The following is a 15,000-nucleotide window of genomic DNA, read 5'->3' on the forward strand; positions in this document are numbered from 1 at the left end:
AAAACCTTATTTGCCGATATAAGATCAAAATGGTCCCACACGACGGAAACCTTTCTTTTTCTTTCGGGCTCCATGGCTTGAAGGGAAGAATTGTGCTTCAAAAGATCTGTGATTCTTTTGGCAGAGATGCATCCCGTTGACAGATGCGCTTCGTTATAAACACAGTTTGGTGCCTCAGTGACAGGCGAAACAGCAGCTGTATCGGTCACGTGACTTTCTTAAAGCGATACGCGCACCAACACGGGGTTTCGCTCTATGAGCTCGACACATGCGCCGACGCATCGGTGTTGCCGGACCCATCACTAGCTGCAAGTGTTCCTGTGGATGTGGCAAAGTGGGAATCTAGACTGTGGCTTGGTGCAGGGCAAAGTGTCTATTGATTTGAGACCAGCGTTGAAAGTGGAAGGGATTAACATAATTTTGGGCAACAACTTAACTGGCAGTCACGTTGGGGCAAATGTGCCTCCTCCGATCGTCACTCCCTCTCCTTCAGACTCAGAACAGCCTGAGTGCTGTGCGCTTTCCCTACACTGTACCTACATGCGCGGTTATGTGGGCGATGAGTCGTGCTGAGTCAAAGCGGGTAGATGGGCAGTGGAACAAAATGTTCCATGTTGACCCGATTTTTACTTTCTCGGTGTCTCATATGATCTGCAGAGTGAACGGAGAACGAATCCATCCTTGGAGGAGCTGTTTGAGTCAGTGCTGTCAGTCAGGTGAAACGTGTTTCCGGGGCCTACTTTCTTCAGGATGGTATTTTGGTGAGGAAGTGGGTCTCCCGTGGGAGTAGACTATCATATTATGCAGCTCATGCTTTTACAGGCCAAATACACAGCCAGTAACATTTACTCTAAAAAAGCAATTTTATGAGAACATTCTGCCTTACAACTATGGTACTACCATATGAATTTCCTGATACATCAGTCTACTGTACAAGAACAGTAGGTCTTGCAGATTCTGAGCTGAACATTTTCTTTTCTTTATAATTAGATATGTAACCTCTAACACCATGCAATAAATTACACTAGATTTTGAGTTCTTACAGGGATCAATTGAGGATCTAACTGCTAGTGAACCATTACGCCTCAACACTATTAATGCATCATTAAATCATGTTATGCAGAATAATTGAACAGGAGATGATAAAGATGAACAACCTGCCTTTTCAAGTTTTAAATAATTTGACGTTTAATGAAAGGACTACTTTGAGTGAACTGATTAATGATAAAGACATTGTGATTTAAGCAGCTGATAAAGGTGGGGCAATTTGTTTTCAAGAGCATAAAATTAGAAATGGTCTCTAAATTGTCTAACAGAAATGATACAATTGGACACTGACCTTACTCGCTTTTCAACAGGATTCGTGTCTATTTGGAAGAGGCTAGACAAAAAGGCTGGATTACCAAAACTGAACATGACTTTTATTGTCAGCACCTTATCCGTCCTATATGTTTCCTAAAATACACAAATCACTGTTTGATCGTCCAGGGTGTCATAGTAGCTCAGACAAATTCATTTGTCTCCCCTGTTACAGTTGACTTTCTTTATCAAAGCTTATGCCCATACTCTACCAGCATTTTACCTGTTGATGTTCTATTGATGTTTGATATCGCCACATGATGGTGGTTTGGAGGCTTTACACTTTTATCTTCAGAGATCCCATCTTTCTTTTTGGGCTGAAGGAGAACTCGGAGACAGAGCGTTGTTATATACAGTCTATGGTTTTAAGTTTGGTGTAACCCCTGCACTATTTCTCACTAGTACAAAATATGCCTTAAAGGTATTCAAAGTTTTATTTTGAAGGGTAATTTGGTGGACAGCAAACAAGAACTTGATGACAAGAAAAAGCATAGAAGACAAAAATATAACAAAAATTTAACAAAATATAAATACACTGTCTGCTGTTTATGAGAGTGGCTCTCAAGCTGAAAAGTTCAATTTTTGATACTCTCTCTGTCCATGTCTCCAAATTTGGTGATTACTTTTATCATCGATTTGGCAACTTTTGTCATGAAAAAGATTTATTTTAACTTTAATGGAGACTTCTATTTACAAGTCTCTATTACCAGCGTCGACCTCTATTTCTCTCTTTTGAGAGAGATTTAGTTTTGAACCCTGAGAAAAATACACATATGCCCAAAATCTTGAAATGGTATAGGTACATTGATGTTTTTGTCTATATCAAGGCGATGCTGAGGAGTTGCATGATTTTCTCACCCTATTGAACAGTTTCAACAGCAAGCTGCAATTTACTACAGATTACAATGAAGAAAAGATTCACTTTCTAGACATGTGGGTTCTAAAAAAAAAAATAATGGCACCTTATTATCAACCTCTCTATACCAAAAATACACTGATAAAAACATCTTTTTATTGGCAAGCAGTTTTCATCCAACCCTACTAAGAGAGGTCTACCACAAAGCCAATTCTTCAGACTAAGAAGAGCAATGCCATTAAAGATTTTATGGACAAAGCTGAGGACATGAAAGCCAGATTTGTCCAGCGAGGGTACCCTACTGAATGGATCCATAGGGCTCATGAGACTGCACTGAGAAATCCCTGTTTGGAATATTACTTAAAAAAAACAACATTATTATCATCCTAACACCAACAAAGTTTACCATAAGTGTTATCACTTGTGCCTCTACACATGTGTACATGTTACATTACATTACATTACAGTCATTTAGCAGATGCTTTTATCCAAAGCGACTTACAATAAGTGCATTCAACATTGGTAATCAAAAAAACTACTAGTCACCAGAAGTCATAAGTACATTACGTTGTCCATGATGACTTGTGTATGTAGGTAAAACTACCAGAAAGCTTAAGCTTCGTATAACTGAACACAAAAACTCTATCCCTAAGAATGACTGGGATTATTCTGTAGCCATACATTTTAATGATGAAAAATATGACATTTCCACTTTATGTTTTTGTGACATTGTAAAGGTTAGTCTACCACCTAGAGGTGGTGATGCTGACTTGCTGTTAAAGCAACGTAAAGCTTTTTGAATCGTCATTCTACAAACCTTGTCTACCAAGTGTTTGAATGATGAGCTACTTCTTAATGTAATGTTATGAGATATTCTCTGTGATTTTTCTGATGTACTTGTTTGTTTGGTACCATTTGTATCCCAAATGGATTACACTAATATATTATGTGCTCATCAATTTTGTCTTTATGAGCTTCTTGATAACCACTGACAGCCCGTTCCTTCAGACCTCCCTTCAAAATGATCATTATTAAGTTAATATAAAACAAACATTGAACCTAAATAACTTGAATATTGTTCGTATGCACAGCTCTTAAGCTAGCAGCTTGTGGAAGACTCTGGTGATGTGCAATGAATGCATGGGCATAGTTAAAGTAGCCTGTCCAATTATTACATTTGGGCTGAACGAAATGATTGAACAGGCCACAGATACCGGATTGTTTTTCTTTTTCTTTGTCAGAACATTTCAATTTATTGATTGCTGTCGGAATGTGAAGACAATTTCAACAAAAAAAATGTTTTTGAAGAAGATTACCAACCCTAGATTTAATAAACTTGTAGTGACCCCGTTGCTTCCCAAAAAAGTCACCACGGTTGCTGAAATGTTTGTTTAGATGCGTGCCAAATAACGAAGTCCAGTTTCCACTATATGCATTTTATTTCTACATAAACAGAAGCCAACCACTTTCTCTGTTGTAGTTCATTTTCTTTACATAGACCAAAAATCCTAACATTTATATTCATTACATGTCGCACGGTCGAAAACTGTTTGCTCCCTTCTGTTCAGCAACACCTGTATCAAATGACCCCACTGATTATATTACCTGTGCCCTGATTCACACCGGCACTACGCCCCCAAGTGGTGGGAGGTTGTACAAAAACAAAACAACAGAATGGCTCTTTCAAAACTATTATGTAATTAAGTGTTCATGGGTATCTGTGAATCCTTATAATGGTCTTCTGAATCATGCATTAAACGGCGCTTAACCTATAACAAATCATTACTACTTACTTTCTGTGTCTCAAGTAAAGTGTTGCAATATACAGAATTGCTACCGAGTTTGGAGTTAATCAAGAACTTTTCGTTAACAAATGGTTTACTAGCAGTTTGTCCCTCATAACCTTTATGACCTATATTACCATAACCTTTGTTTGTTTTACAACTTCTAAATAGAGCCTTAGTTTAACCAGTGTTCCATTTCGGACTTACCTTCTCAACAAGTGTGTCAACTCTATTTTTACCTTCGGATTAACTACAAGATTAAAATGCACAATGAATACATTTGCAAGATTTTTTTCTCAGTACTGCACTTGGTCCAATACAGATTAATAAAATAAAAAGCATAAATAAAAATATCAAAGTAAACATCTCTGTAGGTGTGTTTACCATAACCGGCAGGATCTTGTGTTCCTTAAATTTGACTTTACTTGTATAGTTACATCAACAGACCAGGAGGTGATGCTATCTCAGTAGCATTTCAAATATTTTAGGTTGCTGTCCTCTCTTAAAAATGGACTATTGTACTTTTACTACTTGAATAAAGTTCTTAGCAGCTGTTTGGTTCACATAAAAACATTCATTTACCTCCTTGAAGGTAGTTTCCATTTTATTTGCAGACTCCTGCTCACCCCGATAGGTGAATGGTATTTGGTTTGTAGTATGTATTTCTACAGGTACATTTTTCCACAATGTGCCTTTGGTTCAGCAAAACCCACGGACCACCAGTGTGAAGAGTTTTTATTGAGAGCTTTGGCAATCAAGTGACAGTGAAAAGTAGATCTCAGGGCAGTTAATTTAAGTAACATACTACAGTACAAGGTAAAAACTGACGGACAAATATAAAGTTTGTCCTGAGGCTGGCACAAGACAGAAAGCCATTATGTCACTAAAATTTCATAAAAGAGTTTGTTACCTTGTGAGCATTAACGTTGTCTGTAACTTCCAGAGCAATCAGCTCATTCGATTTTGAGACATCTTATGCGCTTATTTGACCTGAAGGTTACACAACAAGAAAACCAATGCAGTGTCTAAAATAAAAGCATGAAATACTTCATGCCAATCTTCCGATTACAATTTGATATTTGTTGTGTGCACGTGGACATTTGGTTGCTCTAAAGGAATGCTCAGGAGAAAGAAGAATATCTACAGAAAAAGTCATGAAGCTGTAGCCAGTGGCTGCTTGATGATGGACCAAAGTGGACTGACAGAGCAGCTGACCAATACAAATTTACCATCCCGAGGCTCTGCTGATCGCAGAGCAACCGCGAACGTGAGAAGTAGAAGTAATCAGACTACAGACGGGTGGACATGCTTTGTGCAGGCTTGTTTGATTCACTTTGGTTCTTCAGGGTGCTCTGATTTCTGTGGGAGAAATGAATACACAGAGTATGTTGGTTCAGTTGGATTGCTTTTTGTTACATGTTTTCATTAATGTATTTCGGTCGAATCTTTATGTTAACAAAACTACAGAAACAAAATGAGGAGTCACTTCTTGAGCTCAAATGGAAAAGGGTTTTATATTTGATTGTGTGCAGTACTTAAGATTGATTAAAAGTAGCTATGTTCTAATTTGGAGATGCTAATAGACCGTTCTTCATAATTAACCAAAATTTGAATCTTGAAGTAAAATTGAAATGTTATTTTCAACATTTTTACCTAAAACGTTGTCTTGTCTTTATACCAATAACTGGATTCATTCAAATAAAGTTTTTCCTGCTAAACCACTGAAGCAAACATCTTGGGCATGATACTGAACCCCACTTTGCTCCTGAAGACCGTTCCATCGGTGTGTAAGTGATTAGATTAGATGCTGATGAACAGGTGGCAGCTTGTATGGTGCCATCAGCGTATGAATGCGTGTGTGAATGAGTGAATGATGGCATGTAGTGTAAAGTCATTGAGTGGTCGGGAGAGCAGAAAGGCGCTATATAAATATAAATACAACATCTAATTCAAATGCAGTTGTTATACTGCACACTTCGCTAACAAGGACAGGGGTTTGATGATGCTTTACCTGTTCCCCTCGGCCTCATCGGTTGAATCAGGAAGCTCTTTTCTCCTGGTCTCCGGGAGCACGAAGCTGAGAGCTCCACTGATCAGTGTCAGGCTACTGAAAACTATGGTGGGTATGGACCAGTGGTACACGGCCAATATGTTGAGCAACGGGGCCAGCAAGCCACCAGCTCTGCTCGCAATGGAGCCCAAACCAGAGGCTGTTTGTCTGAAACAGAAACATACAGAGCTCAGACGTGCACCACTTTTAAATTTAAAGTATTCCATCGTGGTCTTAGCATTTATTTTATTTTTTAACTCAGTGAAATGTATCGTACTAAACTTGATTAAATCGTGTAAAACTTCTTAAATAACTATTAAGAACAGTACAAATAATACAATTGTAAAATGGTGGTTGTTTTGCCTTTAATCTGTGCATTTCTCTTGGATAGAAGCATTCAACCTGCCCATTTAGTTGACTGCCCATTAGCTGACTAAAAAGAACAGTAACACCATTTAGTATCTGCAAGGCTTCATTTGTTCTGGGTATGTTAAACCAATTTGACTGCAACAGTTAGCACTAAAAAAACAAACACGTCAATGAATACTGAAGCTAGTGTCACATAAGAGAAAATGGTTCTTGACAGCTGCTGGGCTGACCCACATATCATCATAAGGTTCACCTCCCTCAACTAAAAACCGGTCAAAATGAGTAACCAAGTCTAATATATAACCATGGCTGGACACCTTATTCTCAAAGACAACTAAACAAAAAGCAGACAAGCCAACAGTAAACATACTGGTGTCCTTTAATGGTGCACAGCCAATTAAAGGCAAGTGCTGTATCTCTATTGTACTTGTGTACATTCATTCTTATGAACACGCACTTCTGAATGCATCATACTACAGTGAGATGGAGAGACTCAGATGGAGATGGCTTACCGAAAAGATGTGGGGAACAGCTCCTGAACATACACGTTGCATATGGATCCTGCCCAGTTCATGAAAAAACGTCCTGAGATTGCCAAGGCGGTAACGGCAACAGCATTACCTTGAACAGAATAACGAATAACACAGTGTCAAACAAGCGGCCATAATGGTGACTCTGTGAGGTTGTTCTTAGAATGAGGCAATCAATCCAACATTGTTGAGATTTTACTCTGAATCAAAAATGCTGGTGGAGCTAGAGGAAAAGTTAGGGAATCACTAACATCATTGTCATGAATATCTGCACAAAATTTTATTGCAACCCAAGTGGACCCAGGTGGCGCACTGACTAACAGCCAGAGAAACACTACCTGAAGTGCGTTACCTTGGGGAACAGCTAGGATTAAGGTGCACAAGAATCCCCCAACCAGAAGAGTTGACATCAGTGACACCTTCCTCCCCACTGCCTCCAACAGCCAGATGCAAAGTACATGAGCTGGTAGTTCACTCAGACCAAACATAAGCTGCGTCAGGAAGATGTTCAAGCCAAAATTTCCCACATTGAATGAAAGGCAGTAGTAGGTAACATTCAATGAGAACCTGAAGGTTTAGAAAAACAAAACAAGTGTTAAACAGTTTGAAATATGAATTGTGAAATGTGTTATTACATGAGCAACCTCAATGCATCATTTATAGGCTCAGTAGAGTTGTTATGGGTATCATGAAATGCAACTTACCATGCCAATGTTATGGCTAAGAAATACTTCCTAAGCACAGATGATTGGACAAATATTATTATGCCTCTCTTTTTCTCAGTTTCTTTCTTAACAATCTGTAATGCACAACAGGTGGACACAATATCACCCTAACGTTTGCTTGTGTCAGCAAACCGTGTCAGCCAACAGCCTTTCTAAAGCGTACTCAGTTTTTGTTCACACTGTGTCAGAGAGGTGATGAACTCTCTTATATTGTTAACTCTTCATGTGAGTCGTTCTGTTATTTCATCCTAAACAGTTTACTGCAAATCAGCAAAGACCAATTCACTGTAGTATTTACAAGCCATTATAATCCAATAAAACTTTTTCCTCAAAAGTTACAAAGGTGTTAAGTCAAGATCTTTCTGACACTGTTCAGAGACAGATACTGTAGACATTTTGTCATGTAATAGTAATTTTACCATTATGTGTTTGCTATTACCAGTATATATGATATAGTGGCATAAAAAATCTGTACCTTTTCCAGCAGAGAGTCTGGAACAGTGCACTTGTTGATGGCTGCCACTTTGGTAATCAGCTGTTTAGCCTCTTCTGTCCTTCCTCTGTCCAACAACCACCTGGCTGACTCTGGAATGAACCTGTCAGAAACAAGGACAGTGACACTTATCAGTAATCTGTAGTTCAACTTTAAAACGAACAAAAGGGTAATAACAAAATAATAATGCGCACACCATATGTAAATCGCAACAACAACAAGCGGAGATGCTGTGATTAGTTGAGCCAGTCTCCAGTCTCTGATGAAATAGATCAGACCAGCGAGGACGGCCTGTCCAACTGCACCAAATAGCTGAGTCACACATGTTCCCCACGATCTTTTGGACGGCCCGATCCACTCAGTGGCTAGAAACAGGAAATCAGTGACAGTTACATTGGAGTTCATTATGCTAAAACTGACAACATGTTGTAAATGGTTATTAGACAAGTTTTAAAAAAAATAACTGAATACATCAATAAATAATAATCTACATAATTAATATGGAGCATAAAAAGAAATATAATTGCTAGTTGATCAAAATCCATTAGTGGATTAAAAGGATGTGGTCGTTGATGAAGACAAGAGACATGCACTTGAAGCTAAAAGAAAGATTTCTGTGAACTTCCAAGTAGCTAGCTAACTTTGTTAGTGTAGTTTTGATGCCAAAAATGCATTAGCTACTGTTACAAGAGTTTAAAAAGCGATACTACAGCAGTATGCAGTTCAGTATATAAAGGATTAACAGTATCTCCTCTGGCTGTAGTAGTTTCATGATGAAAGGTAGCTTCAGCTAGGCAGGTAGCTGAAAAGGCGGTTGCCTTTTAAAGCTTTTTCACATGCACTGTCTAACAATGTTATTATTCATGTATTCAGTTACACTTTTGAAATGTTTAATGACCTATGACTACATTTTGTCGGTTTTGAGACTCCATAAAGAATCCCTTTGTTGTAAGTAAACTATCTTTCACTGCGGTTACACTGGGATGAAAACTATGGTGAGTTTGTTTGCATTATAAATTAAATGAGTTAAATGCTTGGTTTAACAAAAACTGACCCAAAAATAGTTTTTCTTAAATGATGGAGTGACCTATACCTCACCCAATATAACGGCGTTAAGTCGAAAACCTCCATAGCCAATTCCCGCCATGAAATGTGATGCCAAATATAAATGGATGTTGGGACATAATCCAGTTGTTAGAGTAAATATCAGCAAGACAATGAGGGAAATCTGAGCTGCGCATTTTCGACCGAACCTGAAAAAGATTTTAAAAAAAAACTGGTGTCTTTATATGTAGTATAAAAACATTCTTTCTTTTTTATACAGCGTCAAGAACACACATTCTGTACAATGTCCAGTCCACTTACGATTCAGCAAGAGGTCCAAATACAAGACAACCAAGAAGAATGCCAGCCATCAACACTGCTTGTGCCGCTTCCAACAAATTAGCCTGGTCACAAACTAGATCAAACTGTAGAAAAAGCAAACACAATGATTAAAAAGGATAATTTTATAAAGATTGTTTAATATGTATATTATAAATGACTATGAGACAGACCTATGACTTACATCAGTGACTATGGTGGCCTCATAGAGCGTGTTGTAGTAAACCCATCTATTCCGGCACCCTGTGGTCTCATTGAGTCCGTACTCCCTGATGGCTCCGATGTCCCAGTCCACAGGGACAAACATCTGACACCTGCTGAAGGTCCCATCCTCCTCTCGGGGCAGAGTCAGGTTCAGCTGCTCATCTGTGGTCAGGTTGGAGTCAGCCAGAAGGATCCAGTCTGTGTTACAATGTCGCTCTGGATCAGACTGGATAAAAAATACACTGGCAAAGTGAAAAGGCAGAATAACATTTGGGAAGCAAAGAGCAAAAAGAGTGATCTTCTGAAATAATCCAAACTCTCCTATACTCTTGAGAATCTCTCCGAAATCGGCCATGTTCAGGGAGGCGGTTTTCAGTTAGGAGATGCTGGTGCACGATGACCTTTAAACAATGCCCATTAATGTTTAAACCCTGGACTGTATGTTTCAGGAAGGATGAGACAGCATTTATCTAAATCCTTCAGTCAAATTTATAAGATTTTATGTTAGAGCTGCTAATAAAACCCAATGCCACTGTGCTGCTTGTCGAAAGATTCTTTGCAGACAGAGTACTATAACTTTGCTTATCTCTCACAGAAAGTGCTGTTGATCTTTCACCAACTTTTACAACACGCTGACTCATCAAACCTCTCCCACAGCACTCTTACATGAAAGATAAACCTGTTACATAATGTGGAGTCATCACAACTTTGGCGACAAACAGCTGAGCTTAAACAAATATAGAGTACTGTTAATATGATTTTCTAACAGTAAGAGACTACGAAGCCCCAAAGCAGAATTGATAGAATGTTTATAAAGAAGTGCGTTTAATAAGTTATTGTAAGATCTGCTAATTGGATGTGTGTAATTTCCAAAGGTACAATGTACTCTGCTTGATGCGTATCGACTTGGCCCTTAAACGCTCTGCTTGCAGCTGCAGTATTGGGTTCTTACTGCCCATGCAGCTTCTGTCACAGCTCTCTATACGAGTGGTTCCCGACCTGTAGGTCAAATTAATATTATCACCATGGGAAATAAGAAAAAACCTAATCCAGCAACACAAAGTTCGGTTTTCTATTTTATTTACTATATCTCCATGTTAAATACAATACAGTTATCTCTTTCAAAACATTCAGATGAAACTGTCTGTGAGGAGAAAATTACATTTCAGTTGAACTTCTCACATTCACACACCCTGTGTAAAAGGGTCAGAAGTCGATTTTACTGGTTTAAAAAAAAAAAAAGGGGAAAAAAAACACTTGTAACTTAATGATTTATTTAGTTTTTTTTGCTTTTGCTGCTGTGCATGATCTGGGTTCCTCATTCCTTCTTGCTAAGCTATTTTCCTTAACAACAGCCGTTAAGCTGGCCACTTCTAGAACAGTAAAATAGTAACAGACAGAAATGACAGCAATGAAGACACACGACTGAGTCAGACGCTGTACGTGAGCAAACACACTGGGTGACTCAGCAACATTGACGGCATAATCGGGTCCAAAGAAAAATATTCTACTCAACAATATATAGCTAGCTCATGCTATACACAACAAAAACATCTGTAAAAATACGGCATTCCAACTAGAGTTTGGTGGATTTTCTGCTGTTGTGTTCGACCATGTTGGAGTCACTTCCTGTGTTCTTGTTGGTCATATTCCTAGAATCAAAAGGAAGACAACGTTTAGACGACAGAATTCTGACCTTTACCTGTTCCCGACTTTTTGTAAAAATATTATCTTTAACTTAATCACTGCAAGTGTGTTCATGTATGGCTAGTTTCAATTAAACTGGACGGGAAATTACGAGTCTCAAATTATCGACAAATTGACATTTTTACATACATTTTTTGTATGGATGAAACAAACGAGATCAAACATGTTGAGAAGTGCAAGCTTGTGAAATGCAGATCTAGTGAGGATGGATACCCCCGGTTGTATTGATCCCCATAAAAGCCAATATTGGCATAGCTCCTCAGTAAATCGTGTAGCTTGCTTACTTGTTGCCCTCTGCCTCAATAGTTGAATCAGGAAGCTCTTGTCTCCTCGTCTCAGGAAGCAGGAAGACAAGAGCTCCACTAATCAGTGTCAGGCTGCTGAAGACTATGATGGGTATGGACCAGTGGTACACAGCCAATATGTTGAGCAACGGAGACAGCAAGCCTGCTGCTCTGTAGGCTATGGAGCCAAAGCCAAATGCTGTTTGCCTGAAAGAGTGGAGTTCACTTTCAAATACATATTGTAGGTAGAATATCTATAATCATTTATTTAGTATACTTTTATTTTGAGTACCTGACAGAAGTGGGAAACAACTCCTGAATGTAGACCATGCATACGGATCCGCCCCAGTTCAAAAAGAACTTTCCAGCGGTTACAAGGGCTGTGATAACAATAGCACTGTCTGGAATTAAAATGTAAGTTCAGTGTATTAAACCACTGACAGTCAGACGGATGTATCCTCATGGACCGAATGTGAAGGACAGGAAATTCACCTCGAGGGAAAGCAAGGGTCAGGAGGCAAAAAAAACTGCCAGCCAGGAGGGTTGATATCAGGGATTTTTTTCTCCCTATCAACTCCAGAACCCAGACACACAGGAAATGTGCTGGCACCTCAGTGATCCCAAACAGGAACTGAACCAGGAAGATGTTCAGACCAAGCTTACCCACATTCAGAATGACGCAGAAGTAGCCTAGATTTAATGAAAACCTTCAAATAACAACAACACAAAAATTGATTTAATTAAATGTATAACTCAATTCCAAAATGTGCTTAAAACTTACCAAGCAAAGGATACAATGAATAAATATTTCATCAGGACTGTTGAGGTAAAAATGGCTTTGATTCCTCCACTTTGGATTTGTCGTTTCTCAGTTACCTGAAGGGCAAATGTATTATTATAATACAGAGGGTCTCTCCATAGCCAATATATATATATAGGTGTTGCTCAGAACAACCTATGGCTCAAAGTCAGTGAAACCAAGAAGCTGATTATTGAATTTTAAATAATAGGAGATGAATACACACATCTGTCTACATCATCACAAACAACCTGACATGATCATCACACATATCTCTCTCTCTCTCTCTCTCTCTCTCTCTCTCTCTCTCTATATATACACACACACACACACACACACACACACACACACACACACACACACACACACACACACACACACACACACACATTGTTTGTGTGTATTTTCTTATGTAGCAAAATGGGACTACAAATTTATTGCACAACCCTGTTGTACGATGAACCTTGTCACGTTATAATTATATTGAGCTAATCATTTTAATTGTTTAATTTAAATGTTCAGCTAACTATTTCACATTTAGGCCTATGCAATTTATTTGGCTATTTCAACTGCTTAGCCGTTTATCCGTGGATAATTTACTTTTAACTAACCATTTATCCATAACCTATTCCAACCGTTTTATTCATTATTTTTAGGTAACTATTTCAACTTTTTACTTTTTAAATGAAGGGAGATAATGGGCATGAACAATAATCTGCTTACTGACCCTAAAGCCTACTAGCACGCAGAGACATTTGATACAAACATTTAGGGTCCCCAGAGGATGGAATCTAGGGCCATCCACAGGTCAAATTTTCATTTGATCAGAGAACATTCAAATTGAATCTGATTTACCTCGTCCAGCAGATTTTCTGGGATTTTCTTTTTATTGATCGCTGCAACTCTACGGATCAACTTATTTGCTTCTTCAGTTCTTCCCTGTTCAAGTAACCACCTCGCAGATTCCGGAATCCACCTGAAAAGATTAATCACAGTCCAGGTGTTGGAGTCACTCACAAATCTAAATCAGAAACATATCTACGAACAAGGTTAATTTCTCAGCATTCTCCCAAAAGACACTGGTTTTGTATTATCTCTGTAATGTAACACTAGAGCTATACAACCATGGGACACACATGGCTAAACTGGGTTTGTCCAGGTCAGGAAGTGCAATAGTGTTTAAATACAGCACCCAGGCAAAAAATAATGAATTATTAAACACCTACCATATGTATAGGAATATAAAGGCCTGCCCTCCTGCTATGACATACTGCACCATTCTCCAGTCACGGATAGCATAGACCAGACCAGCCATGCCACACTGTCCAACAGCTGCAAACATCTGGCTCATGCAGGAGGCAAATGACCTTTTGGTGACTCCAATCCACTCCGTAGCTACAAACAGAAGTCAAACACCAAAATCACGTCTGAACTGGAATAAAAAAAGCTTTTCTAAGACAATTAAAAGACAACATAAATCAGAGAGATGTTGGTTAAGTCCTACCTAATACAGTGGAGTTCATTCTATATCCTCCGAGTGCAGCTCCAACTATGAACTGTGACACTATGTAAACGTAGATATTCGGCGACACGCCAGCAACTATGACGAATATTAGCAAGAGAACAACTGGCAACTGGGTGGTTCTCCTGCGGCCGTACCTAAAAGTTTAGAGAGTGGTTGACCGTCAAATGAAGGGTTTGAATTTTTCCTTGCACTTGACCTAATTTATCTTTTTCAAGTCACTTACGATTCAGCTGTGGGGCCAAAGATGAATGAACCAGCAGGTAAACCGGCCATGAAGATTGTCTGCGCAACTTCGGCCATGTTAGACTTGTCACAGACGAGGTCAAACTGCAAAACAACACTGTCAAAAAGCTGTAGGGATGAGAAGAAACTACAAATCACACATCATTACCGACTTACATCAGTGACTATGGTGGCCTCATAGAGCGTGTCGTTGTACACCCATCCATTCCTGCACCCTGTGGTCTCATTGAGTCCGTACTCCCTGATGGCTCCGATGTCCCAGTCCACAGGGACAAACATCTGACACCTGCTGAAGGTCCCATCCTCCTCTCGGGGCAGAGTCAGGTTCAGCTGCTCATCTGTGGTCAGGTTGGAGTCAGCCTGAAGGATCCAGTCTGTGTTACAGTGTCGCTCTGGATCAGACTGGATAAAAAGAAAACTGCAAAATAAGATGGGCAATAAGAAATTTGGGAAGGCTAACGCAAGAATGATGAGCTTCTGGAAGAAGCCAAACTCTCCGATGGTTCTCAGAATCTCTCCAAAATCCACCATTTTCACACTGCAGAGGATGTGTGGAACCCTGGTTGAATTTCTTATATAAGCTCAGGTTCAAATAAATGTTTAACCACCTGTAGTCAGTAATTAAATGGACCAAATGGTTGACCTGTTAACACAAAAACTGTGAAAACCAGAATTTAAGACATCATATT

General features: G+C 39.0%; 2 protein-coding genes across 2 annotated transcripts in view; both read right to left on the minus strand.

The window, feature by feature from the left end:
• Positions 1-4,731: 4,731 nt before the first annotated feature.
• Positions 4,732-10,334, minus strand: LOC137890452 (solute carrier family 22 member 13-like). The gene is made up of 10 exons (XM_068734529.1): positions 9,734-10,334; positions 9,532-9,635; positions 9,265-9,419; positions 8,363-8,531; positions 8,149-8,269; positions 7,653-7,747; positions 7,301-7,515; positions 6,931-7,039; positions 6,011-6,217; positions 4,732-5,358 (listed from the first exon to the last, which is right to left on the minus strand). The coding sequence occupies exons 1-10, from the start codon at positions 10,106-10,108 to the stop codon at positions 5,289-5,291; spliced, it is 1,620 nt and encodes a 539-aa protein (XP_068590630.1). The 5' UTR covers positions 10,109-10,334; the 3' UTR covers positions 4,732-5,288.
• A 461-nt stretch (positions 10,335-10,795) lies between these two features.
• Positions 10,796-15,000, minus strand: part of LOC137890451 (solute carrier family 22 member 13-like) — a 4,226-nt gene continuing 21 nt past the window's right edge. Inside the window, exons 1-10 of the mRNA XM_068734528.1 lie at positions 14,468-15,000; positions 14,292-14,395; positions 14,048-14,202; positions 13,770-13,938; positions 13,399-13,519; positions 12,526-12,620; positions 12,237-12,451; positions 12,037-12,145; positions 11,745-11,951; positions 10,796-11,405 (exon numbers count right to left, since the gene is read on the minus strand). The exon at positions 14,468-15,000 is cut by the window's right edge and continues 21 nt beyond it. Of these exons, the coding sequence (XP_068590629.1) occupies positions 11,330-11,405; positions 11,745-11,951; positions 12,037-12,145; positions 12,237-12,451; positions 12,526-12,620; positions 13,399-13,519; positions 13,770-13,938; positions 14,048-14,202; positions 14,292-14,395; positions 14,468-14,842 (1,626 nt within the window). The 5' untranslated portion in view covers positions 14,843-15,000 and the 3' untranslated portion in view covers positions 10,796-11,329. The remainder of the gene's footprint in view (positions 11,406-11,744; positions 11,952-12,036; positions 12,146-12,236; positions 12,452-12,525; positions 12,621-13,398; positions 13,520-13,769; positions 13,939-14,047; positions 14,203-14,291; positions 14,396-14,467) is intronic.

The sequence above is a fragment of the Cebidichthys violaceus genome, unplaced genomic scaffold (genome assembly GCF_023349555.1).
Source record: "Cebidichthys violaceus isolate CVI_PGR_0920_01 unplaced genomic scaffold, fCebVio1.0.p SCAF_640, whole genome shotgun sequence".
Taxonomy (NCBI): Eukaryota; Metazoa; Chordata; class Actinopteri; order Perciformes; family Stichaeidae; genus Cebidichthys; species Cebidichthys violaceus.